Source organism: Castor canadensis, chromosome 15, assembly GCF_047511655.1.
Source record: "Castor canadensis chromosome 15, mCasCan1.hap1v2, whole genome shotgun sequence".
Lineage (NCBI taxonomy): Eukaryota > Metazoa > Chordata > Mammalia > Rodentia > Castoridae > Castor > Castor canadensis.
The window spans coordinates 13,239,647-13,267,534 of record NC_133400.1 but is presented as its reverse complement, the minus strand read 5'-3'; the positions used below and the strand labels follow the sequence as shown (position 1 = coordinate 13,267,534).

Here is a 27,888-nt window from a genome sequence, read left to right as displayed (position 1 = left end):
TCGGCTATGAGGGGAGACAGGAAGAGGTGAGTCCAGAGAAGGCTGTTCATGTACTTTGCTTCTTGTGATGTCTGTATGCCAAGGGGAAGTAGGAGAAACAGGCTGGAGTGTCAGGAGAAGTATGCTGTCAATGGCATAGATCCCAGACACACCACAGGATGTGGTCCTTGCCAGGAGGACCCATTTTCTCCCACCAGGAGGGAAGAAGGTGAGAAGGCATGGTTAGAGATTTGGTTGGAATGAGGAGGAGGTTCCTGTAAAAACTATGTCTATTACCTTGTAACAAAATGGTGTGAGTGAATACAGTGGAGAAAGTTTAAGTGTTGAGGAAATGGAGATGTGAAAACATTTTTGTAGAAATAGGGAGCATAGCAGAAGAACAGATGAAGATTATCAGGCTGAATTGGGGGCCCAGGTGAGGTTGGTTATCATAAGTTTTTAGCAATACTAGTTTTTTTTCAACTTATACAAACTGCTTTCTTGTACAGACAGGGATATGGGATAGAAAACAGAACCAAGATTTCCACTAGGTCTTCATCCAGTACAGCATTTACTGTAATAAGTGAAGAGTGTTTGTTTCATGATTCCTTGGTAGGGCTAATAGGCCATCTTTGTCTACTCATTTATCAACTCCTGTTTATTTGCTGAGATGGTAGAGTAGGAAGTGAAGGTGAAGAGAGTTTGCTGTTAATGGGGAAGATCTTCAAGGTCTAACAGAAGGGTTTAGGAGGAAGAAAGAGCAAACGTCAGGTTGATGGACACAACATGCGGAGAAAATCAGGAGGGGAAATCAGGGTGATGGTGGCTATTCAAAGGGGTGAGTGTTTGGAGCAGCACTGGAATTAACTGAAATGTGTGGCCAGACAACAGTGATTTCAGTGGTCCAAAATAAAGCCCTGTGTAAATAGATGTCATTTGTTTATTCTTTCAAAGCTTGCTGAGCCTCAGTGTTCTCATCTGCAAAATGGGAAGGTAACAGCACCACCTCACAGATTTGTGAGGATGAACTGGGTAACATGCTGGATGGTGGTGATAATTGGTTAGCCATGGAGATCACCGCACCCCCCTCACAGTTATTAATGCTGAGTTCTCTTGGACTCTGATTTGGTCTGTCATTCTCTCTCATTCCATCTACCAACACAAAATACTTTCAGAGTGTTTCTGTGTTCCTGGCCTGTGCTATGATCTCTGATGATAGGCACCTTCAGTCCTTGAACCTTCACTATGGTTCCTTTTTCTGTTCATTACCATTAATTGAACATCTTCCAATGGCCCTGGTACTCGATTCTGGATCTCTCCCTAAGGTACTAGGAAACCGAAACAGCCTGATAATGGTGAACAAGGCCAGGTGAATCCATGTAAGAGCAGTAATATTCTGTGAGGAGGTCATGAAAGTAGATGAATGAGGTCAGCTCTGACAAATGTGAAACACAGGTGACTGAAATGCTAATCTCTTTGGGGGATATAAATGTGGAGGGATGGCTAGGCATATTTCTCAAAATTCTTTGCAATAAGAATAACTACCATTTGTTGGACACTTGATATATATACATAAATATATACACGTATATATAGCTTTCCCAAGAGCTTCACGTGTACAATCTCAATACCAAGCAATCTTGGTTAGGAGATGATATCTCTTAGGATATTGTCACCCATCTTAGATAAGGAGATCAAGGTTTAGGGGTCAAATCACAATGTATTATTCTCAGAGGAGAGTTCATAGGCTGGCAGAGTGGCTCGAGTGGTAGAGCACCTGCCTATCAAGTGAGAGGCCCTGAGTTCAAACCCCAGTACTAAAAAAAAAAAAAAAAAAACAGAATTCAGGGGCAAGTTCACAACTACAGATTTCATGTTCTTAGCCACCACACCACGGCCTTTTGAATTCCATTGCACCTCACAGGCTCCTTTCTGTCTGAGTTCCCATTCACTCCTCACACCCACATCCCCATTTCTATTCCCTTCCAGGTATAAGTCATGCTTGTTCCCAGGCAACATGGAGACACTGACAATCCTGAACAACTCCCCAATGGTGGTGGAGGCATACTTCTGTTTTCAGAATGATACCAAAGCAAACACCTACTTTCTGGAGCCTGTCAACATGATTCTGAAACCCAATGAGAAGCAGGTAAGAAGACATAGAAAAACCCCACCGGGGCAAGGCTTTCTTGGGACTCTCAAGACCTTGGCATCCTCGGTACATACTTTCTTTTGACTCTTCCATCAGTCGCTAAGCGTATGGGCTTACCCTACTGCAGTTGGTGTCTTTGAAGACAACATTGTCTGCTGCATCAAGGAGAACCCAGAGCCAGCCATCTTCCAATTAAGCTGCCAAGGGATCCGCCCAGAGCTAGAGCTGGAACCCAGGCAGTTACACTTTGATCGGCTCTTGCTGCACAGGTGAGAGTTCCAGAACATTCAGTTGGACTTCCCTACTGCTAGCACTGAAAGGCCTGCATTCCAGGAAACTTCTTTGTCCCATGCAAGCAAGGATGGTTAGTAGCCCTGTTTAGGTCACAGGTTGTTAACTGGGGTTCCATGGATGAACTTGAGCAAGATCCCCATAAGACCAACTAGACTTCCCTAAGATCAACTGTCAAAGTTTTTTGGGGGGTGTGGGGGGTGTTGTTTTGGCAGTTCTGGAGTTTGAAGTCAGGGCTTTGTGCTTGCTTGGCAGGCACTTTACCACTTGAGCCACACCTCCAGCCCTTTTTTCCCTGGTTATTTTGGAGACAGGGTCTTGCTTTTTGTCCAGGCCAGTCTGGACCACAATTCTCTCGATTCACAACTCCCACAGTCACTGGGATGACAGGCACGTGCCACACACCCAGCTTTTTTTCATTGAGATGGGCTCTCATGAACTTTTTTGCCCAGGCTGGCTGAAAACATGGTCCTCCTGATCTCAGCCTCCCAGGTAGTTTGGGATGACAGGTGCATGCCACCACAGCCAGTTTTTGGTTAAGATGGGGGTCTTGCTACTTTTTTGCTGGGACTGGCCTTAAAATTCAATCCTCCCATTCTCAGCCTCCCAAGTAGCTAGGATTCTAGGCATAAGCCACAGGCACCTTTTTATCACAGGACTAGTTTTCTTCAGGTTCTTAAAGTAATCCACTATCTAAAAGCTCTAGAAATTAGGGCACAATCAGAGAACACTAGACCAAACCTAGAACTTTCATATCCATTCAATAGAACTGTATTATTCTACGTAGAGAATGTTTATTCCTGGGGCTTCTGGGGGAGAGTATTGTTATGATATGTGCCCTGCACTCTGTGGTCTTCACCACCAGGCCCTTCCCTGATAATCACTAATAATGAACTAAGTAATAACTGAGGTGATCCAAAGTACTGTTCTGAAATCAATGGAGAAGTACATATTAGGGCAACCATGACTGCTAAACACGTATCCTGAGTCATCCAAGTCTTATCACTGTATCTGTGATTTGAGGGCCATCAGTTAATCTCTCAGTTTCTTCATAGGTCACATGGAATTAATACTATCATTCAGCTATGCTTGAAAATATTAATATCCTTTTCTGAAAGGCTAATAAAACAACTAGTCCAAAAAATCATCATGGAAATTAAGATCCGAACATCACTATTAACTACTTTGACCTGTGAAAATTTAAATAACACTATACCCAGTAATTATAAAATGCATATTTAATTAAGCATACACGGAACATCAACAAGAGAGTGTTGAGCCATAAACATGTCTTGTTAAATTTCAAATGATCAAAATCTTACAAAATGTGTGCCCACAATGTGATTAGATTATAACCAGATTTCTCAACACTGGAAGAGAGAGCTATAAATATGGAGAGGGAGATTTAAAATGTACCTTGTTATATGGAATTAGAATTTGAAGTGTCAATATGAGGTTATGATTTTTCAATATGTGGATCAAGATGGAACATACACACACATTTCCTAGCTCTGTCATCTAGGAGGATGTAGAAAGAATGATACATCAACAGTAGTGAGCACACTAACATCCAAGTCTTGGTCTCTAAATAGCATTTTCTGTTAAACAGCAAGGCTCCATGATGAAAGGCTTTTTTCAGGATGGGGTAGGAAAAGTACAGGAAGTTCCAAATGGACTGGAAATCTTTTGTTGCATCTGAAAGTAAAGAAGTACTTAAAGATTCATGGACACGAAGCAGAAGGAGACAGGAGCCAACTCAAAGAGACTCCCATTGGCTAAAACTGGGACAATTTGAATGTCAAAATAAATGATAGTAAGGTACTATAAACTATTGAATAAGAATCATGAATCTACTGATATAAATAAGCAAATGAATAAATAAATACTTAAGAGAGAATGGCATGTTTTTCTTGACACCAGAATACCAAATAATAACTATGGAAAGATTAGTGGAGTTAGATAATGATTACTGGTTGCTGAAATTAATAGGTAAAGTTTGACCGGAAATGGGATATTTACATAGTCTCAAACTATCTCCCCACAAACTACTTATTCATTATAAAGGAAAAGCCCTGCCAAGTCATTAAACCTAACATCACTAATATTTGGACAAACTGACAGAAAGGTGTTCCTGATACCCTGATACAATATACTGAAAAGGGTACACCAGCAACTCTGCAGTGCTGCCAAAAATGTGTTTCCTAGACCTAAGCATAAAGAAGCTCCACACAACCCAAATTAAGAAATCATCTATAAGTGAGATGGCATATGACCTTCAAAATGCCAAAGTCAAGAAACATAAAGGAAGATAGAAGAAATTTTCTAAATTAAAGGGGTCTAAACAGACATGACAAGTGCTGGGGATATAGCCCAATGGTAAAGCACTTGCCTAACATGTACAAGGCCCTGGATTTGATCCCCAGCACTACAGAGAAAGAAGAGAGACAGAGAGAGAGAGAAAAGAGGGGAAGGAAGGAGGGAGGGAGGGAGAGAGGGAAGGAGGGGGAAAGAGAGAGGAGAGAGAGAGAGAGAGGAGAGAAAGAAAGAGAGGAAGGAAAGAAAGAAAGAAAGAAGAGGCATGCAAACATATGAATAATAAAACAATAAATTTTTTTTTAAAGTCAAAGCTCAAAAAAAAAAAAGAAGAGGCATGCAATACATATTCTGGATTGAATCCTTGACTGGGAAAAAATAAAAGCTATGAAAATCATTAGAACTAAGATGATATTTGAATATGAACTGTGGAATAAGTAGTGGACTTATATCAGTGTTAAACCCCCTTGGTTTAATAAATGTTCTTGGTCTTAGGAAATACACCTGACATGTTTAAAGGTCAAAGAGTACAATTGTCTCCAATTTAATTTCAAATGGTTCTGAAAAAATGATAAGGATGTATGTGTGTGTATGTGTGTGTGTGTGTGTGTGTGTGTGTGTGTGCATGAGAGAGAGAAAGAGAGAAAAGAAGGAAAAATGAAAACAATTAGTGGATCTGAATAAAAGAATATACAAGAATTCTTACAATTTTTCTGTAAGTTTTAAATTATGTCAGTTTATTTGGGATAATTTGGGCTAACTTGTACATGAAAAATTTTACATTGTGCAAATTAGCCCAGCCCTGTGAGCAAAGAGACCTAAATAAAATCAGCAGAAAAGAAAGGTTAAGAAAATTTAAAACACACACACGTGAGAAACAATGATTTTTTTTTAATTATTTTAAATTGACCAAAATTTAAATTTAAAGAGACCAAAATTTCTTTTGGTCTCTGCAGAAAAGATTCCAAGGTAGTTCTTCTCCGCAATGTCACACTCCTGCCTGTGGCCTGGCGGATCACCAGCCTAGAGCACCTCGGCGATGACTTCACCACGTCCATGATGCAGGGGACCATCCCACCCAAGGCAGAGTATGGCCTGCACGTGTACTTCCAGCCCTCCAAACCTGTCAACATCAAGAAGGCTATTCGGTTAGAGGTGAGGTTATCGAATTGTATGCACGTTGAATATATGCATACACACACACACACAGTCAGGTCTCTTCACACACACACACACACACACACACACACACACACACACAGTCAGGTCTCTCTGTTGCATGCTTCCATCTGATCGCAGCCCACAATACCTTGTTCTGCACACAACTGCAAGTTCCATAAAGGTAGTATATCTCAGAGCTGATTTCTCAGTGCTCAGCAGAGTACTCAATCCATGTGGAATAATTGAATGAATGGTGTTGCTTACCTAGGTAAGCCTTACATTCCTGATTTACACCCAAAATCTAATCACCTGTCAGATTCCTGTCTCAGTAAATGTCACCTTCACTCATTGTTCCCAATAATCATCCTTGATGCCACCCCTTGTTCTTCTCATCAGCTTCCTTCCAACCCAGTCCTCCAACAAGCTCTGCCAATTCTGCCTCCAGTGTATCTCCTTCCCACCCACTTCATTGGCTACACTGCTACTGCCATCCTCATCCAAGCCACTTGCAGCATCTCTCACATGGACCTCTGCAGAGGCTTCCTAACTGACCTCTCTCCATTCCCACAAGTGTCCAAAGGGATCTTTCCAATGTCATTTAGATCAAGTCAGTCACCCTTCTCTTTCCCTAAAGCACTTTGGTGGCTTTTCCCTGATTCTGAAGCCCTTCCTGACTGCATCCTCATCTTGCTCCACTGTCAGTCTTATCCATTGACTCCTGTCATGCTCTCTGAGCTCTTTCCTGTCTCAGAGCCCTGTCATTGCTGCACCCTTGCTGGGAATCTGGGCTTTTGGGGAGGTGGCACCTGCTTTAAGATCATTGCTTCAACTGTCACACCATCAAGGGATCTTAGGTATACAAACACTCACTGTCTTCCATCCTTCAGAGCACCACCTCTTTCTGATATTATTGTTTCTTTGCTTTCTTATATGAACACCATCAGGGTGGGGGTCTCCCTGGCTTATTTACATTAGTATTAGTTTTCTTAGAGATGGTGTAATAAATTACTACAAACTGGGTGACTCAAAACTGGAGATCTTCCTCCCTCATAGTTCTGAAGACCAGAAATTAGAAATCAAGCTGTGGCAGGGCCTCACTCTCTCTGAAGGCTTTGGCGTCTACTATTCATTGATTTGTTATGGTGTCCCTCCAGACTCTGCCTCTGTCATCACAAGGCCCTTCTCCAGCCTGTCCTCTCTTGTTCTCTCACATAAAGATACAGCCCTTGGTACCCATGGGTTCTACATGGACAGATTCAACCAACCATGGATCGGAAGTATTCAGAAAAAAATTGTGTACTAAACATAATACAGGTCTTTTTTTCTTAGCATTACTCCCTGAGCAATGCAGTGTAACAACTATTTATACTGCATTTACATTATACTAGCTTTTATCAGTAATCTAGAAATCAAGTATGTGGGAGGATTGTGTAGGTTCTTTGCAAATACTACATACAGGACTTAAGCATCCACAGATTTTGTTATCCTAGGGGATCCTGGAGCCAATCTCCATAGATACCAAGGGAGAATGTCACTGGAGTTAAGGCCCACCAGAATAATTCAAGATGAGCTCATCTTCAGATATTTGACTTTATTGCAAATACCTCCTTTTTTTTCCAAATAAGGTCATGTTCACAGGTTCCAGGAGTTAAGAGTAAGCATGCTTTTAGGGGATTCACCATTCCACTACTATTCCATCATATTGCTGGCATCTAGTACAGGCCTGGAAGTGGTAGTAGGTACTGATGAATGAATAAATGAATAACATTGACTTTAAATGCTTGAGTTAATTTGTATGGATGACCATACAAAGGGTCATCCAAGCTTCTCTTGAATACTTTCAGGGACAGAAAACCTACTGCCACTGTAAGGGCTTGATTTCCCTTTAAACAAGTCTATAGTTCTCCCTTAAGTTAAGCTTATATTTCTCTCTATAACTTGCATGCATTAATCCTTTTTTGTGCTCTGGGGCTAGTCAATGGATCTAATCTGTCTTGTCCCCTGCCTATGATAGCCCTTCCTAAAACTAAGAGCAGATATTGATAGATTCATCCAGTCTATAAATGTGTGTGATGCCCAGGGCTGATGCTCAACAGTTGTAGCTCCTGTCTCTGAACAGGCCACATGGCTGGTGTCAGCACCTAGAGTCTTCCGGATGTGCCAGCTTCATCCTTTAGTTGCTGGATCATGGCAAGTCCAGGGGTTCCCATGGTCAGGGGCTGTAGGAGGCAGGCCACAAAGGGACCCTTGGAGATGTCATTTTGACAATTGTTTACCAAGTGGCACAGAAACACTTCTGTATTTCAGTGACTGTTGTGAATATCCGCATGTGTCCCATCCAAACAGCAGCCTTGATCAGGGCTCTGCACAAGGCAGAGTAGAGTCTTTCATGCCCCCACCATGCACTATGGCCTCTTTTCCTCAGATTATCTTCTTTCAACATCTATCAGATGAAATGTCATGCTTTCTTATCCCTTTGGAAAACATTCCAGTGAATTTGTTTTACTTTATTTGAGTGTCTCTTAAATTGCCCTTCCAAAATTTCCCTCAACTACACAATTTAAACCTTTCCTCCACCAGTGGGGAAGCAAAGCAAACAGAATGCTCTGGGCACTTGGTATCTGTCAGAAGACAGGTCCAGTCTGAATTCAGCTAGCCCTTCTCACATCTCCGTCAGAAGAGAAGCAGCAAGAGGAGGAAGGTAAAACCTAATTTGTTCCAGTTTTGTCTGCGGGAGAAAGAATAGAAATTCTGAATTAAAACTTGATTTTGGTGACAGCCACAAATTTCCCATTGGCAAAGCATATGTAATGGTGATCTGGTGATTTAGTTTTTCAGCTTGAGGCTTCAGCAGAGAAAGAGATGACCACTCAGATGTGGGAGCTCTGTGCCCATCCCCAGCAGCTCTTTCCCAGACAACCAGACCTTCATCACCTCCTGGTTAGTCTCCAAGGTCAACAGTCACCTGGACAGTTGGGTGGGGCTAACAGCTGGCACCAGCTCAGAGGCTCTTTGGGACAATGAGGAAGGATCCCCACCATGGATGACAATAGTAGGGTCAGTGAGCAACTGGATCCCAGGAGTCTGGTGCACAAATAAAACACTTTGAATTTCAAAAAAATAAACATTAAACACTCATATTCTATGAAAAATCTACCACTTTTTCTGAAGATTGTCACAATATTCAGATTTCTAAAAGATGTAAAACAGGAAGACAGAGTATTAAGGTCTCCCACCTCAATTGTTAGAAAAATGTTCTTCACATTTATTTGACCTAAAAGTTCTAAGCAAATACCTTCGTTTAATGTTGACTCGGTCTAAACTTCGGTAATGTAGTGATGATTATGCAAATGATTTGAATCTAATAAAAGGAGAGATGAAAATATAGCTCCTTCTCTCCATTCCTATGTTCATACCCGCATTCCACAGAGAGTGCTGAGGAGCGCAAATCCTCCCAAACACTTACTGAGGATAAGAGACTGACACGTAACTACCTCTCAGAAACATTCCCTACCCTCTCCCCTTGCCTGACTGCCGATGCACATTACGTTTTTCAGGCTCCAAAATGGGCTTTTACTGAGTAAATTCTCTTGTCCTGACAGGTTTTAGATGCAGACAACCTTGTCGGTGTCGTTCAGATTGAAAACATCTTGATCTTTGCAGAAGCATACGACATTGCCTTGGACATTACCTTCCCTAAAGGTCTGTGAAACCTTGCAAGGAAAGAGGGTGTAGTAGTTACGACTTTTTTATATACTGCAGTTCTGTACAGAGGAAGGCTGCTGTGGTGTTAGTGTGGTGGTGGTGGTGGTTGTCGGGGAGAAGACAGTTTTGGTAAATAGTAATGCAAGCCCAGAGCAATGTTAGCAATACTGCTACAAATTAGAATTTCTCCAGCTGGAGATAGCAAGGGATTATCATAAATATAAAATTTGCAAAGTTCTCTTCTGAAAGTTGGTAGTAAACACGTCTTCCTTCCTGAATTATTTTTCTATCACTGCCATTACAGATTGCCACAAGCTTTCTGGCTTAACACAGCACAAATGGTGATGCACACATGAAATCCCAGATACTCAGGAGGCCAAGGCAGGAAGGTTGAATTCAAGGCCAGCCTGGACTACATAGTGAGACCCTGTCTCAAAATAAATAATTATTTTAAGTAAAATAATTTAATAAATAATAAATACAATTTAATATATAAAATATTTTAAATAAAATAAAAATAAATAATTTAGTTAATTAAACAAAAATCCCATAAATATATTGTCTTGTAGTTCTGAGGTCAGGAGTCACTGGACTAACATCAAGGTGTCACCTGGGTCATGTTCCTTCCTAGAAGCTTTGAGGAGAATCCATTTCTTAACCTTTTGCACTGCTAAAGGCCACCCACATTTCTTGGTTAGTGTCCCCTTCCTACATCCTCGAAGCCAGAATTGTTGGGCCACATTCTCTCATGCTGCCATCTCTATGGTTCTTTCACTTCTCCCAAACTCTGCTACTTTTAAGGATGCTCGTGAGTACATTGGACCACCAGATAATCCATATCTCAATATTTAAGAACAACCGATTAACAGCCTCAGTTCCACCCGCGCCTTCATTCCCCTTTGCCAAGTAGGGCAGCACAGATCCTAAGGATTAGGCTGGGTATCTTGGGGGATGAGCGCTGTTAATTCTGTCTACCCTGCTGCCCTAACTCCTTAATTGCATTTCTCCCCTGAGCATACAGTTCTCATCATCCCTTCTTTCTCTGATAGTTCTCTTTCTCAGCAAAAGTCATAGAATATTAGAGCCACAAGTGAACTTAGCTGTCCTTATCTTATATACAAAGTTCTTTAATAAAGCATTGCTTATAGTCATGAAAAATTAGGGGCAACCTAAATGCCTATCTATAATGGAACAATGTTGTTATAGGAATAATATTGTCAATTACGGAACAGCCATAAAATGAAACATGTATCCACTAAGATCATCTTGATGAGGAGTTTTAATAATCTGGGGACATGTTTATGATGTAATGCTAAGTAAAACATCACAAATTTACATGTAATATCACAACTGTTAGTTCAAAAATTCGTAAAATCCTGAAAGTTCTAAGCTAATGCTTGGCACAAAAGGACAGTTACCACAGGAAGGAATCCCAGGGAAGGACCCAGATGAACTGAGGGCAAGAGCAGCACCTGTTGTTTGTTTGCTCTTCCAGCCAGAGTTTTCAGTAATCAAGGTCTCTGAAATCATCGCCATGGATTTTCCATGTGACTTCAGTGGGAAGTCCTCTGCTCTGGCTCCCATGCCTACTCACCCCCACCTCGTCCCCTGTTCTCTGCAGGAGCTGAAGGAGGCCTCGACTTCGGGACTTTGAAAGTCATGGAGGAGATGAAGCAGCCCCTTCAACTGAAGAACCGTGGGAAATACGAGATCTTGTTCAGGTAATCCCACTAGGCACAGGGCCGTCCATGTCCACTCATGGTGAGAAAGTGTCGTCTGGGAAAAAAAATTAAATCAATTAAAGAAATTGTTAAAACTTTCTGGGAGGTTTTTTTTTTTGCCTCCCTTTTCTTCAAATGAATGGAATTCCACCTCCTTAGAGCAGAGATTTTCATAGTGCTCTCAACTCTGCAGCTGAACAGGGACTTTCAAGGGCTACTGAACATACCTGAGGCACAGGGGTCTGGGGAGATGTAGGGTGAGATTGGAGGAAGAGGCCACAAGGGCAGGGGAAGACCCTGGGGCTGAGGAGGGTCCAGCTGGAAATAACCTGAATTCGAGCAGTCCTGTCCTGCACTACTTCTATCCCTGAGTTATTCTACAGGTTAGCTTTTTGCATAAGATTTCATGTGAATAAAGAGTTTTTCAATTAAAAAAATTAAGAACCACTGCATTAGAGAATCCAAATAGTGGCTTGGTACAGCTCCAGTTTGTGGAACTGGAGATTTAATCTTGAGTTTAAAAAATGAGACACTAGCCCAAAAGACCAAAAATCGTATGTTCTCTCTCATATGTGGACATTAGATCAAGGGCAAACACAACAAGGGGATTGGACTTTGAGCACATGATAAAAGCAAGAGCACACAAGGGAGGGGTGAGGATAGGTAAGACACCTAAAAAATTAGCTAGCATTTGTTGCCCTTAACCCAGAGAAACTAAAGCAGATACCTTAAAAGCAACTGAGGCCAATAGGAAAAGGGGACCAGGAACTAGAGAAAAGGTTAGATCAAAAAAAATTAACCTAGAAGGCAACACACACATACAGGAAATTAATGTGAGTCAACTCCCTGTATAGCTATCCTTATCTCAACCAGGAACACTTGTTCCTTCCTATTATTGCTTATACTCTCTCTTCAACAAAATTAGAGATAAGAGCAAAATAGTTTATGCTGGGTAGTGAAGGGGTGGAGGGGAGAGGGAGGGGGTGGAGTGGGTGGTAAGGGAGGGGGTGGGGGCAGGGGGGAGAAATGACCCAAGCCTTGTATGCACATATGAATAATAAAACAATAAAATAAAAAAAATTAAAAAATTAAAAAAAACAAAATTTAAAAAAAAAAATGAGACACTGAGCTGGGCATGGTAGCTCACATTCCCGCCACTTAGGAGATGGAGATCAGGAGGACCACAGTTCAAGGCCAGCCCAGGGAAAAAATTAGCAAGACACCATCTCAACCAACAAGTTACGCATAGTGGCATACCCCCGTGGTCCCAGCTATGTGGGAGGCTGTTGGTAAGAACATCATGGTCTAAGATCAGCCCAGCTAAAAACATAAGATGCTATCTGAAAAATAACTAAAGCAAAAAAGGGGGAAAGAGGGCTGGAGACATGGCTTAAGTAGTAGAGCAACTGCCTAGTAAGCTTGAGTCCCTGAGTTTAAACTCCAGTACCACCAAATATTTTTTTTTAAATAAAGACAAGACACTAAGTAGGAAATGTTCCTCAGAGAAGAAAGGATGGCTTAGGGTGGAGGAAAGGGATGTCACACAGTCTTCCTTGGTGGGTCCAGGCAATTTCTATAAAAGATCATCCTTACCCCAAGGGATTTACAGTTGACAAAGGGACTTCCTTTTGCAGACTTGGAAAAATCTAGCGTGTTCATGATCATTTCATTTTAGCTAAAAGAATAGTAGAATGAGAGAGGTTCTGCCTCAATACCACCATCCATTAAATGCAATGAAACTGTAAATTGAATTAAATGAGTACAGCCAAGAACACTAGAAGAAAGCCACTGTCACTTTGGAATCTGTGCTAAGTAGAATTGTACATATTTTAGGTCAGATCATGACCTGGTCATCAGCTCTACCTTTTCACATTGCATGGAACAGAGTCACCCTTGGTAGGAACTGGTGATTAGGGGTTCATTGAAGAGAAGGTAGGGAAACAAGGAAGCACAGACACCATGCATGTAGTGATTGAGCCATCAGGTTTCCCAGAATAAGGACAACAACCAGACCCCCATAGCAACTCTAGGGGTCCCAATTAAGTTTCTTGTGCCTGCTCCAGTCCCTCCAGCACTGTCATGAGTCACCTCCTCTCTGTAGTTCTTGCCTCACCCCCATTGGGCCAAGGAGTCTACTTCCTGTGCCTCTGTTGCACAGCTTCTGTCCTTGCCTCTCTCCTCAAATCTCCTTACCACACTGTTCCCTCTTTGTGTGCTTCATTCAGTCTCACAGAGAGAAAGGAAAAAGCAGGGAAGAAGAAAATTACTCTAATTGCTACTTTTCCCGTATCAAATGTCCCTGTTGAACAGAAATACCCTGCAAGGTCACCTCTTGACCGTGGGATACAGGATGACTATCTTTGCCTCAAGCACCAATCTCTGCCCCAGATAATACTGTAATCCACTGTTCAAAGTAGACTGGAGTAATAAGTTAAATGTTAACATTGCTGAGTCTTTATATCATGTCTCAGAAAGATCTTTTGCTAGATTCATTCTCATATTAACCCTGCCTTACAAAAAAAAAAAAAAAAGCATAATGGATTCTACCTGGCATAGTAGTTGAACAGGGCCAGAAATGTGGCAGGCCTAAACTGTCTAGACTGTCCTCTCTAGCATCTTGGATTCTCTGGATGATGATTTAAACTGTCGCTGTATTCTTGTCTTTCAGTTTTTCTGTGGACTCCTTAGGAATTTTGACAACCAATATAAATTCCATGATCTCAGTCCAACCCAAAAAGGGCTCACTGGCTGCCTCAGAAAAGCCCATAACTGTCCAGGTTTTCTTTCGTGCAAAAAGGGAAGTGAAAATTGAGCACGAACCTGTTCTGCGCTGTCAGGTGAGAGAGCTCAGGGAGGGGTTTACTCAGTAGCTGGATTATAGGCCTCCTGCTGAAGAGAATGGTACAAGGTCTAATCTGTGGGTCATGGACAAAGGGAGAATGGCCTGCATGGCAACCAGAGTTTAGTCCCAACTAGCAGGCATGGGTGAGTCACTGGGAGATGTGCATAGTCACCAGAAATAAAAAGAACAATAGAGGAAATGTGCCCTAAGTCTTTGGGGAACATCAGAGACAAAAAATCTATATTCTATCATCAAGTGCAAACATGAATGGGTAACTGAAAACAGGAGCCAAAGGGGCTCCATGTTGACTTTTGGCTAGTACATAATAACTTCTGTGTCAGTGCATGCTAATATTATTGTTGATGCAGTAATATAGAGAGAGAAATAAAGAGCGCATCTTCAAATCAATGATAAAAGTAGGGAATGAAGAAGACAATCAAAGGAATTCTATAGCTATGTCAGTAACTGATATCTTCCCAATCCTTCTTCCTTTTCTAGATTATAGAGCCCAGGCTTGCAGAAGGAGGTGATATCATTGCCAGCATCCCAATTAAGTTTTCTGTGAATGCAGTATACTCCAAATTCAACATCAGCCCTTCTTCCATCATCAACTTTGGGGCTTTGATCTGCGGCACTCGTAAGAGCACCACCTTCACCATAGAAAACCAAGGCATTACTGACTTCAAGTACTCCATCTACAGGCTGACAGGGGAGAGTACCATGCATCAAAAGAAAGGGTAAGATAAGTATTGTTTTAACTCATGCTATTCTCTGTTACTCAGTGCTTTATATTTTAGAAACATTCACATAATTTACATAAACTCACCCAATCCCCTTTTCAGTGATGTCACTAAAGTTTAGAAATGGCTCATCCAAGATTATGTGGGAAATCACCAGTAGATCTTAGCTCTAAACCCATATCTCTGACTCCAGATTTATATATTTTCTGTCTGCTGTCAAATACAGGATAAATTTTAGTTGAACAAATTCGAAGTCTTCTTTTATCTGTTGTCCTGGTGCTTCTGGCAGGCTGAAAGACTTACTAGTGAGTCATTGTCCTATTCATACTGGAGAATGTGAAGAAACGATGACAACAGTAAGCTGCATACAAAGAAATCATAGTGTACTTCATGATAAAAGATGACAAAGGGCACCCTGGAGATGTGAATGAGAGAAAGTGGGTTGATGCCTTCCATCTACCAGGGATTACTATTGCCTTTTCTCTATGAAGTCACTCTGACATGATAGCCACCTTAATAGTTGTTCAAACAACAAAACTCTATTCTTCAAAAGGTGACTTTTAATAAACACACCAAAAACAATTTACTTTTTAAGTGCTTTTGGTTTTCACTGGGTTGTCAAATCCTTTGAGAAGGAAGTTAGGAATGGTTTTGCCACTTCTCAAGGCACTCTGACTTAATTTTGTCTTTCTAAGTTCTTTGAATCAGACCTACATCTTTACATTGCTCATAATTATTTTATGTTTTTGCAACTATCCTCTCTGTTGGTAAAGTTTAAACATATTAAGAAATTTGGGGTTAAGATATCTAAAGTCTCTTTCTTTACAATTTAGTATCAAACTAGCTTTTTATGTATAGAATACATATTTCTTACTTTAGATTATTTTTAAAGTTTTAATAGAATCAATACAAGGATCCCATGCACACAGACTCTCAATTTTTTCACTTCAATGTTTTCTAATTATTTTATAGAATAATCATTGGTTTGTTCTTCCTGGGTTTGATAAAGCTTATCTTCTCCCTTCAAATTGGTATGCATTAGCATTTAGATTTCATCTTCCTAGTAAACATAAGATTTAAAGTCAGAACCATCAGAACTCCAAATTAGTAATTAATAAGTGCTCTCTCTCTAGTATCCAACAGTGGACATCAACTCTATATTTTATGTTTTTTTCCCCTTTTAAAATGTATTTCCTCATATAAAAGATATTTTAATTTCTCCATTCCTTTGCAGAGTGGACCTTAACAATATAGTGATGATTAGATATGATGCTAATATGCTGATGTGTTTGTCTCCCCTCTTCTAATCTTCACTTGCTCTTTAGTTCTGTTTCCCTACCTGTGGAGCAGTCTACCATCAACATACTGTACACAACCCACAGTTTTGAAAAACCTCTGACATAGAGTGAGAACAACAGATGTTTAACCTAAGGACATTAACAAGTGAATTCTACCCATAGGTCAGGTGTTGTTACACATTTTTCTAGGTACCACAGGGTGCCAATGAATTTCTGGGAAAGGAAGTGGTTTGAGAAGACTCAAAAGGAAAAATGTACAGGCCTGGAAGAGAAACACGATTGAACATGAAATAGCCCAAACTTATCCTCATGTCAAGCCCTTTGCAAATATCAGAAAGAATTCAGGAAGGCAGGACTCAGCAGCAGAACCCTTTGTGTCACAGAGACAAATTTAAGACCCATGTAATGAGGCAATGAGACCTAGATACCTGCAGAGCATTCAAATGGAACCTTGATGGTACCTAATGTAATCTGGGTCCAAGAAAGGCTTTTTTTTTAAGGAAGTTACTACTTGTGGAAGCACCAAAAACAAACTCGTGTGTACATTGAAGTATACTTTAGGATGAAGGTGAAGTTTCAAAACTATAATTTAAAAATGGCCAATAAATGGTGTGAAGAAAATTGACTATCCATTACAAAACCATGAAACATCTTCCTCATGACACATTAAAGCATAAATTCCAGTAATCAATCAAAGAAAATTTATATTTTCAAAGAATTTAAAGAAAATAAAAGATAACATTCTATTTTTAAAAACTATTTTAATTTCAAAAACTTGCAGTCAAATGAAATGCCATCAAAAGACAAATGGTACTTTGTATAAAACAAAATACATAAAACCACAGAATGCTGTTTAAGATTTTAAAAGAAAGAAGTAAATTTTTATAAATTGACATTGGAAGACCTCCAAGTTATACTATCACCAAATATAATTCACAGAAAGTTTCATATTATCTAACTCATGTAGTTTAAAATAAAACCCTTCTATTAAAATGAGGGCCACAAAAAGATTGTGGTATATATGTTATTATTAAGTTACTAGACTAAATTCTGGATATGTATAAACTACACCCTATTAGAAGTTACTTCTGGGAAAAATCGTATTATATGACTATTCAATGCTACTTCACTTTATTGACAAGATTTGACTTTTTACTACAAGATTATATGTAATATCAATTGGGAAATTATAAATTTATCTGAAGTAAAAAAATTATAGTGGACATTTTGTCTTATCAAAATGGGATAACCATTATTCAGAAAAGATAGAATAAAGTTTTAGAATAATCTGAAATACCAATGTCAAAGAAATTGAATAGTATTCCTGATGACATCTTACTGTATAAGTCACAGTTTTATAATAGTTTAGTAACTTTTACATAATAATGATTTGTATTTTGCTTTAAGTTGAGTTTTTTGTTCATTTTTCTTTGGCAATGCTCAGGGTCAAACCCAGGGCCTCACGAAAGCTAAATAAGCTCTCTACTACTGAGTCACATCCCAACCCTAAATTTTTTAATTTTTCATTTTAGCTTTCACAAATTCATGTAAAACATACAAAAGGGGGTTGAACTTTAGATGTTCTGGTCATTAAGCAAATGAATTCTCGAATATGTAAAATTCTCCAAAATTTAAGATGCACCTCAAATACAGTTGAATATCTTGAATAAAGTGGTCTCTAGGTAAACTAATTATTGGGTAAACTGACTTTAAGTGAAGTTATCAAAACCTATTTTTGACCCAGACATGGTGATGCATACCTATAATCCTAGTTACTTGGGAGGTTAAGGTAGGAGGATCACAGACTGAGGCAAGCCCTGGACAAAAAGTTACAGAGACTATCTGAAAGAATAAACTAAAAGCAAAACAACCGAGGGTGTGGCTCAAGTGAAACACCTGCCTAGCAAGTGTTGGGCCCTGAGTTCAATCCCCAGTACTGCCAAAAAGCTATTTTGAGCTATTGTTTATACTATTGTTTATACTATTGTTTATACTAAGCCTTACAAACACCATGGCTATAAATGTGAAGAAAGCTATTTTGAGCTATTGTTTATACTATTGTTTATACTAAGCCTTACAAACACCATGGCTATAAATGTGAAGAAAGGAGACAAAATTTAATCTGTTCACCACTTCACTTTTTAAAATGCAATCAGGTAAACCTTTTATTACCTTTCGAGTGCTTTTGGCTTCCATTGGGTTGTTTTGGTTTCTTTTTGGACAAATTAGGAATGGTTTTACCAATTCCCAAGGCAATAAATTAATTTCCCACATACTGTTTTCCAGTGAACTCAAATAAAAATTTTTAAATTATTCTTTTTATAGCAAAATTAAACCTGCCAAGAACTGTTTAAAAGGAGGAAGGAAGAGGGAAGGAAGTTAAGAAAAATATTGATGGGGCTAATTTAATCAAGTACATTATCTGCATGTTATAAATATCACAAAGAAACCCCTTTATATAATTAATTTATGCTAATAAAAATTTTAAAGCTATTCTTTGGGGTTTTTTTTATTTGGCAGTACTAGTGTTTGAACTAGGGCCTCATGCTCTACCACTTGAGACACTCTGCCAGCCCTAATCTTTTTTGTCAGTCAGCTTTCCATAACTATTAAAAATGCCTCAGATAGTCAAGTTTAAAGAGAAAATAGTTATTTTGCCTCACCGTTTTGGAGGTTCTAGTCCAGGATCAGTTTGTGAAGCTGTGGCTTTGGGCCTATAGCAAGGCTGTACTACATGAGGAGGGCACAAGGCAGAGCAAAACTGTTCCCCTCAGACCAGGAAGCAAAAGAGAGAGGAAGATGAAGGGGCTGGGATCCCACAATCCTCTTGGAGGGCACCCTCCAATGATCCAAGGCCCTCACAACAGTGCTACCTTAGAAGTCAAGTCTTTAATATATAGGCTTTTGGGGGATACTTATCCAAACCATAGCACTAATTTTCATTACTGCATTTACATTGCAATTAATTTTCAATATCCTTATGAATAAGTGAAATTACTGCTCAGTTTCCTTATAATCATTCAATAAGATTTGTCAGTGAGAACCAAGTTAACTGTGCCAATGTGATACCCTTTTGGGCAAAGAAGGACCCCCTCTCCCCATGCTTAGGAGAAAGGAATACACAGACAGACAAGTGGTGTCTAATGTCACCACCAAAACCTGAGGGTGTGCTCTTGCTTCTTCGATCAGAACTACCCACGCTAGACATGGGAGAACTCGGGAAAGTGAAAGCTTCTACAAATCTGGTGCTGCTAAAGCAGCCAAATTCTCGGACACAACCCAGAAAGAACTAAGCATCACAAACCAGGTAAGTGCCCTTCCTTACTCACAGAGACCCAACAAGGCCTGTCTCAAAAGGGAGGGAGAGAGGGAGAGAGGGAGGGAGGGAAGAGGGAAGAAGGAAGGAAGGAAAGAAGGAAGGAAGGAAGAAAGATGGATGGATCATTTGTTTATAAAAAACAAACCTGTAGAGAAGTCCTTCTCTATCTGGATAGCTTATCTGGGAGTCCCCAGTACCTGATACAGCTCCTGGCATATTAGGGATGTAGATAGTGACAGAGTTAGGTCAATAGCATCCTCCAAGAATGGATGTGCAGTCACTCTTCACCACACTAGGGGGCTCATCCTCACAGGCACCATGTAACCAATCTAAAGGAGTATAGTGTGCCAGCTGGTCCAGCACCTATAGAGTCATGATAAGAATTAGGGAAGTTCGTGATATCCTAAAGAATCTAGAGTTTATGCTGAGAATTATCAGAATAAATCACTTCCTAATGCAGAATTACTGTAGAACACACCTAAAGGGATTTTGTGGAGGTGCAGGCATGGACCAGTGGGAGGACTACATCTGCGAGGGAAAAAGGAGCAAAATTTGAATGAAAGTCAGCCAATCAAGAACAACATCTCCACCAACCATTCAACCATTGTGCTAGCAGAGGAGAGGAGGTCCCAAGAGCAGAGGAGTGCACACTAGCACTAAAACAGAAGACTGGCCCTGGGGTCAGTGTCCATCGGAGGGGAACACTGTGCACCAGTTATCAATCCCCAGAGACAATTCTGAGCGACTCACTGATACTATGCATTGGCATGGCTGGAGCCACCTCACCAGTTTCCTCTAAGGTTCCTAGATCTAACAGGAGGTTCTGCACAGACCCAGCTACCACAGAAAGAATGCAGTGAGACGGGATATTCATTTACACAGCAAGCCATGCAAAGCATCGCTCACAGAAAGGCCAAAAGAACCAACAGAAGCTAGAATCCTGTCCCCCAAGACTCAAGAAAGTTGCCCAGGGCATCTCATCTGGGCACACCCCCACTTTATAATGCTGTTGAGAGTTCTCAAAACCACTCCAAACTGGGTTTTATACCCTTGGAGAAACTGGGGTCTTTGAGCGAGAGCATTGCATGACATCGTCTTCAACGGAGGCTGACAAAGTCTGCTCTATCTAAAACAACAACCCCTTACCTCAGGACACTGCATTCTCAGCACACACTACATTTATCCTGAGAACTATGCATGGGAGGGGATGATCTGGGGACCCTTGGAACATCGGGGGGGCTCCTCCTATACTAACGTCCTGCACTAATTCTATACCAGATGCTACACTAGGTGCTTCTCACATATTCTTTCATTTAAGCCTCCAGTGATCTCTGGGGTTAGGAGCTCTTGTCTCATTAAATAGATAAATAAAATAGATCCAGAAAAGTCATTTGTCCAAGGTCAAGTAATTAATATATAGCAGGGATGGGACGCTAACCCAGGAGTATCTGACTCAAAAGCCCATAATCTCAGCCACTACTCCAAAATTGCACTCCTCTGCTTCAAGATCTCCCTTAGGTATGTGTTATCTGATGTAGAGATCATCTGTTTCCTGAAGCCCTCAGTTCAATCATGACCAGGCAGAAGGAATGTGCAGAAAAGGAAGGAAGCACTGAGAACCCATCCATGAGGAACCCCCCAGGCTCCCTATCCATCCAGGAGGAAAGGGGTGGGACCTAGAGAGTGCCTGTGGGGAAGAGGTCCTGTCTTCCCACACATACACACACTTCACCATCTCATGGCTCTGGGGAAAGATCTCAGATTCTGTCACCCATCCTGCTTCCATCTGCTCCATGCCTCCCACCCTTGTCCTGCAGGCCCGCTTCTCCCATGGCATGTTCACTGTGTACCCTGGGTTTGGATCCATCCCTTCTGGAGGACAGCAAGTCATCACCGTTGACTGTGTGGCTGACCCAGTGGGAAGGTGTGAAGAGCTTTTAGCCATTGATATCTCTGACCGAGATCCTAAAGAACATCCTGCCGGAATTCCTTACACCCTGCTGGCCGAAGCATGTCTACCAGGTACTGCCACCCTGATTGGACAACAACCCTAAAAGACTTGGGCCTGCCCCACTCCTCCCTCTCAGGCAAATTCCTCTAAAGATGTCCAGCAGACAAGGCTGGGCTTCTTCTTTTCCGGTCTTAGAATTTCCTCTAGTGTTTTCAGCCTTTTTTTCTTCTTAAAGCCCTTACACCACTTATACCTCTCCAATTCAAACCCCCAGCCTTTCTCAGTATTGTCGTGGACTCTCAGATGACTGGTGTTTTCTGAGCATCATGGTGACATAGGATGTATCCCAGGACTGAGGAACACCAACTCTGTTTATGCTTGGGTCATTCCCTATGAGTAACATATGCACAGAGAAATACTAGGTAATTGAACATGCTTAAATTTTAACCCAGCAAAAGCTCAGATAAAACACAGAGAGAACTTCTCTTGCTTTGGCTTATAGGTTTCCTAGAGTCGTGAAACAAAGTGAACCAATTGCCTCCTCCCTCCTTAGCCCACCCCACACCTCTATCTCATCCCTCCTTGCCATTGGCAGGAAAAGGCTGGCTGAGATGTGGCAAGCAGTGTCTGCTTAGCTGCTTAGCAAGCAGGTAAATCTTGAGTTCAAACCACAGTGCCACCTAAAAAAAAAAAAAAAACAAAGAGCTTGGCCTCTGTCTCCATTTGGCTGGAGATGTGGCTCAAGTGGTAGAGATGTGGCAAGCATCAAGCATAGTACAAAAGAAGGAAACAATAGAATTTGTCCTATCACTCACATCCTTTGTATGGATTTTCCTTCATGTAACTCTGTGGTTCTCTTTTGTCAGAATCCAAATGTCCAAATTAGAAATGACAGTGAGCAGAAATCTGGCAACCAGGCCTGGCCTAACCATCTTTCCTCCACTCCCCAGCCTTTGTGATTGACAACAATGTCTTGATATTTGAAGAGCACCAGATCTGTACCAGCCTCAACCTGTACCATGTCCTGCCAACCATAGAGAGTGGGGGGCTGTTTGTGGAGGACGATAACAAGTTCATCTTCTGCAATGTCCTGGTGGGCCATCAGGCCAAGGCTCGGTTCAAGATCAGCAATATGGGAAAGATTGCCTGTGATGTCAACCTTGTAGTTAAGCCCATCTCCAATAAGGTAAGAGGCTCCAACTGCCTCTAGTCCAAGCTCTGGAACCTCTGTACCTGCGTAGGGATTATCTGGTCTCAGGCCTTTCTGGAAGTTCTTTGAGGTCACAGGACAACTTCCCCTAGACCAAGGACCACCTCTTTGTCCCCCAGTGGATATCTTCTCTGGGTATCTCTGTGATAAACTAATACACCCTCATGAACAACCCATTCATCCAACACTCACTGTGCTAAAATAGAAAAGGCATTGAGAAATAAGCCTAAGATGAGCACCACCTTCAAACAGGCCTGCCTCAAGTTCACATTCTCTGGTCAGAGAGGGTGTCAGACTTCAAGGATAAGGTGAAATGTTGAGAATTTATTGAGCCCCTCTAATATGACAGGCATTGTGCTTAACAGTTTACACTTATTCCCTTGTCTCACCTTCACAACCCTCAGACTTTGTTATTAGGGAAACTGAGGCTTAGAAAAGCTAAATTCTTCTCAGGTCCCATAGCCTTGGAACATACAGCTAGGCTGACAACCAAGCTTCATCCATGTTCGAGTAAATAATTCCCTCCCATCTCAGGATCTGCTAGACTTGAAACTACCTTTCTCTCTCTCTCAATCTCTCTCTCTCTCTCTCTCTCTCTCTCTGTCTCTCTCTCTGTCTGCGTTAGATCAGACTTAGACCATTTTTCTCAGAGTGGAACAGAAAATTTAGGTCAGAGTTAGGAAGGACTTAATTGATGGGTTTCTGTCACCCCTAGTTTCCAAGAAAATGTTCTACAAATCCTGGCTAGCCTTACCAGTTCTCTTTCTGAAGGTGGATCTGGGCCCAAGTGGCCCTCATGCCCCAGAGCTGGTGAAAGTAGGGAGGGTGATGGGGGTAAGGAAGTCCTCAAGGGTGATCTCCACCTAGAGCTACAGTGTGTGTATTCTCAGCTCAGGGAGATAGGGTTAAGGAGATCATCTAGTCCTTTTCATGACTTCCCTCAGGCCCTGATAACATCCATTCATTATTCTCTGACCCTATTTGGAATACTAAGGGTATCTCCCTATTCCTTACTAAAAGCATTTTTAAAAAATTAGCAAACCTGATTTCTAAAGAAAGTTTCTCACTGAGGATTTGCAGACATGTTCTCCTCCTTCCAAATTTGCAGACTAAACAGGAATCCCTTGGAAAGTGCAAAGAAATCCTAATGCCCTCAGCTGAAGAACAAGAGGGAATAATTAATCTTGTATCCCACCTGTTTCCCATGAGAATGCAAATCCTTTCACAACCATGCCAAGGGTCCCCAAACACTGCCTCTGGATGGGAACACATGAAGTACTGTCAGAGGGTAGACTAGCCAAGGCTTAAAAGGAGCAAAAACCCACTCAGATTATCCCAAACAACACAAGATACACGGCAATGAGTCAGGGACCTCAGATACAGGTCAGAACACATTGTGGTACTGTAACTCTTAAGGATTGGAACTGGCACCTAAATCCACCCTTCAGAGGATCAGCAGTACTCCATTCGTCTTTGAGAGGCCACATGTCTCTCTCACTCAGGTTGTTTCCTTTGCTCCCTTCTCTAGTCTGGTTTCCTCATATATGCAGCTCTACCAGTTCCCAGCTCAGCTCCACATTTAGCAACCAGCAACAATCTTTGAGTATCTTTACTTAGTTGACAGGGAGAATATCTTGCTGACTGGCTTGGTTTGTCTATTTGAGTCAAAGTTCATGGTCTAGCCAAATACAGCCAAATATTGCTTAGTGGTGAGTCCCACAGACTCTAGGATGCTCCTAGCTGGGCCCATGACTCTGCAGGCCATTTAGCTTGTCTACCACATCTTGGAGAAGGGTGAGTTCACAACAGGGCAAGAGAGATAAGCAGCAAGCCTTGGAGGAAATGCAAAGTAGTTAACACCCTCTGGTATTGCTCCCTTCACCAGGCTATTGCCCGCATCACTGACATCTTTGACGTGGAACCCAACAAGATGTGCATTGCCAGTCGCTCACACGCCTTTGCTACAGTGTTCTTCACCCCACAGACCATGCAGACCTACCAGTGTGTCTTTGAGGCCACCTTGGATGGCTTGCCCAGGTACCACTCTGCTCCCTCAGCCACACCATATGGGAAGTCATTCCTGCTAGGCCAGGTTCACAGGCCTTGATCTTCCTGTTCCCTGCAGCAACCTAGCCAGGAGCCGAGGCCTTGTGTTTGATATCTTTGGTGAGGGGACCCTCCCTCGAGTGACTGTCGTGCGGCCAACTCTCTACAACCAATTTGGAAACCCCTTGCTCCTCTTCAAGAGGCTTCTGCTTGGTCATTCAGAGAAACTGCCTCTCATCCTCAAGAACAATGGCACCATCCCTGCCCAGGTAATACTTGAGGGTGAAGCATGGGGTGGAGTGTCAGTTAGATGTTGTATCACTGTGGTGAAATAATTGACATAAACATCTTAAGAGGGTAAGGTTTATTTTAGCTCATGGTTTCAGAGGTTTCCATCTATAGTCCTTGACTTCCTTGATTCTGGGCCTGTGGTGAGGCAGACCATCATGGCAGCATAAGCTTCTCAACTCACAGCACACTGGAAGCAAAGAGAACAGAGAGGGGCCTGGGACAAGATACAGCCCTGAGGACATGCCTATCCCAGGAGTGACCTACTTCCTACTTCCTCCAGCTATGCCCCACCCCCTGAAGTTTCCATAACCTCCCAAAATAGTGCCACCGGCTGGAAACTAAGCCTTCAGTACATGTGCATTTGGGGAAGACATTTTATAACCAAACCATAGCAAGTAGAAAGAGAAGCATCATTCAGAAGTTACACTTCAGACTTTGGGGTCTCTGCCATCCCCAATGTACAAGGACTCCTTTGATGGTGTTCAAGCATTAACCTGTGTGTGAGACATGGGGCATACAGAAGGGAATCTGGCATGTTTTCTGCCCTTGTGGAATGTAGGAAAGCAGATTACACAGAGCACTAACAATAACTGCACAAGGTAGTATGCAGTGACCTGCACTAAGTCTGAGTGGATAGGATTGGGCACACTAGTGTCTTCTTTATTTTTTTACTTTTTCTGTAATGAATATCATATTTGTAATGTGGATAGTACAAAAACAGACGAAAACTTCATTCGGGGTAAGAGATGCAATATCTAAAGAAACTTTGGTTCGGTGATTAAATTTGTGTTTATTTTACAAAAAAATAATAACTTGTGTTAATCATCATACAAAGGACTGTAGGACTTTTGAAAATGATCTGCCTACATCCAGGGGATAAAAGAAAATCCACTATAATGACATTGGAATGGGGCTTTAAGGATAGGAAGGTTTTAGGAAGTGAGCATTGCAATAGACAGAGAACTGCAAAGACACAGAAACCAAAAGCATCGGGGCTCATGGGGACTAGTTACCACCAGCTTTGTGACAGCAGAAGATACAAGCAGAAGAGCAATGGGAGATTAAAAATAGAGTATGGAGGGCTTGGATTCTACATGTGCGTTAAAACCTGCAAGGCACTACTACTGTTGTTCTTATTGCTCTTTTACAGCTCAGGCTCATTTAGATTTACACATGCACCTGCTGTTTGTTTGTTTGTTTGTTTTTGTTTTATATTATGGTAATTGAATTCAGGGTCTTGTGCTTGCTGGGCAAGCATTCTGCCATTTGAGCCACACCCCCAGTCTTTTTCAGATAAGGTCTCAAGCTTTTGCTCAGGCCAGCCTTGGACTGTGATCCTCTTACTTCTGCTTCCCCCATATCTGGGACTATAGTCATGCAACCCTTTGCCTGGTTTGCTTTTGAATAGGGTCTCAGTAACTTTTGCCTTGAACCTCAATCCTCCTATCTCTGCCTCCTGAGTAGCTGAAATTACAGGGCTGCCCCAATAACCCAGCCACCCATATTGTCATTTTTATTGCTGTTCATTCCTGCACCTCCAGTTTTCCATCTGAGGATCCTCTTCCTACTGACTGAAGAATATTCTTTGTGTTTCCTTATATGGGTATGCTGTGGTGAGTTCTCTTCATTTTTATTTGAAAATCTATTTCTCCTTCATTTTAATGTGTTTGTGCTAACTGGTTTGGCAGTTGCTTTCTTTCAGCAAATGTGAGCTATTTTCCCCATGTGTTCTGACTTTTATTGTGACTACTGAAAGACCAGCTGTGACTTTAAAATGTTCTTCTAAGACAGTCTTTTTCTTCTGATTGCCTTTAATATTTTCCCATTGTATTTGGTTTTTTTGTGTTTCACTATGATACGTGTAAGGAATTGATTTCTTTTAATTTATCCTTCTTGGAATTCACCAGACTTCTTGGTTCTATAGACCGATGTCAAATTGACTTTGGAAAATTCTTAGACATGGCTAAGAATTTGCTCTCATCTCTCCTTCTCATATGGCAATTAAATGTGTTGAAGGCCTTCCATATCCTCTATTTCTTTCATTCATATTTTCCTTCATTTTTCTCTGGACTTCATCCTGCATAGTTTCTTTTGACTGTTGCTATGGTTCAATGAGTGCTCCTCAAATGTCCATATGTGAAGATTTGGTCCCCAGTGTGGTGGTAGTGGGAGGTGTTGGGGATCTTTAAGAGGTGGGACCTGGTGGCAGATCCGTAAGTCATTGGGAGCATGCTCTCAAGTGGGATTGTTGGATCTCACCAGCCCTATCTCTCACAGGTCTTGATCTGGTACTTTTCATTACTGTTGTAGCTCTGTGATGCTTTTAGGATTTTTTTATATATTTAGTCTAGCATTTTGATTGCTTTGCGTTCACTTTGTCTACTTTATCATTACCTGTTGTTTCCATTATTATGGCTTTATGAAATGTTCTACCATGTAATTTAGTGAGTTTCTGCCTACCCACTGTTTTTATAATTTTTCTTAACAAGTTTTCCATATTAATCTCACAGATGAACTTTAGAATCATTTTTATAATGTCCCTAATAAATCTCATTGGGAGGTCTATGAATTATTTGGGGAGAATTTCTACTTTTAGAGTATTTAGACTTTCTTCCAGGAGCAACATGGAAGATCCCCACTCATCTATTTAGATCTTTTATGTTAATATTTTAAAAATAGATTTATTAATATTATTTCCAAATATACAATCTCTTATCTAAGAAACTTTCTATGTGATGTCACTATTTCTTCCTTCTTCATGCCACATTTTTATAGTAGTCAATCTTGTTCGTAATAATGTCAGAATTACTATCTCCTAAAAATGTCTCATATTTAGGTATTTTCTCATACCTAATATTAAATATATAGC

At 41.2% G+C, this 27,888-nt stretch overlaps 1 protein-coding gene across 1 annotated transcript in view; it reads left to right on the top strand.

The window, feature by feature from the left end:
* The window catches only part of Hydin (HYDIN axonemal central pair apparatus protein), a 397,410-nt gene that overhangs the window by 317,899 nt on the left and 51,623 nt on the right, over window positions 1-27,888 (top strand). The window contains exons 51-62 of the mRNA XM_074055707.1: window positions 1,969-2,128; window positions 2,228-2,400; window positions 5,692-5,890; window positions 9,499-9,598; window positions 11,223-11,322; window positions 13,991-14,159; window positions 14,663-14,901; window positions 19,392-19,509; window positions 21,339-21,543; window positions 22,423-22,658; window positions 24,568-24,719; window positions 24,808-24,997. Coding sequence (XP_073911808.1) covers window positions 1,969-2,128; window positions 2,228-2,400; window positions 5,692-5,890; window positions 9,499-9,598; window positions 11,223-11,322; window positions 13,991-14,159; window positions 14,663-14,901; window positions 19,392-19,509; window positions 21,339-21,543; window positions 22,423-22,658; window positions 24,568-24,719; window positions 24,808-24,997 — 2,041 coding nt within the window. The remainder of the gene's footprint in view (window positions 1-1,968; window positions 2,129-2,227; window positions 2,401-5,691; window positions 5,891-9,498; window positions 9,599-11,222; window positions 11,323-13,990; window positions 14,160-14,662; window positions 14,902-19,391; window positions 19,510-21,338; window positions 21,544-22,422; window positions 22,659-24,567; window positions 24,720-24,807; window positions 24,998-27,888) is intronic.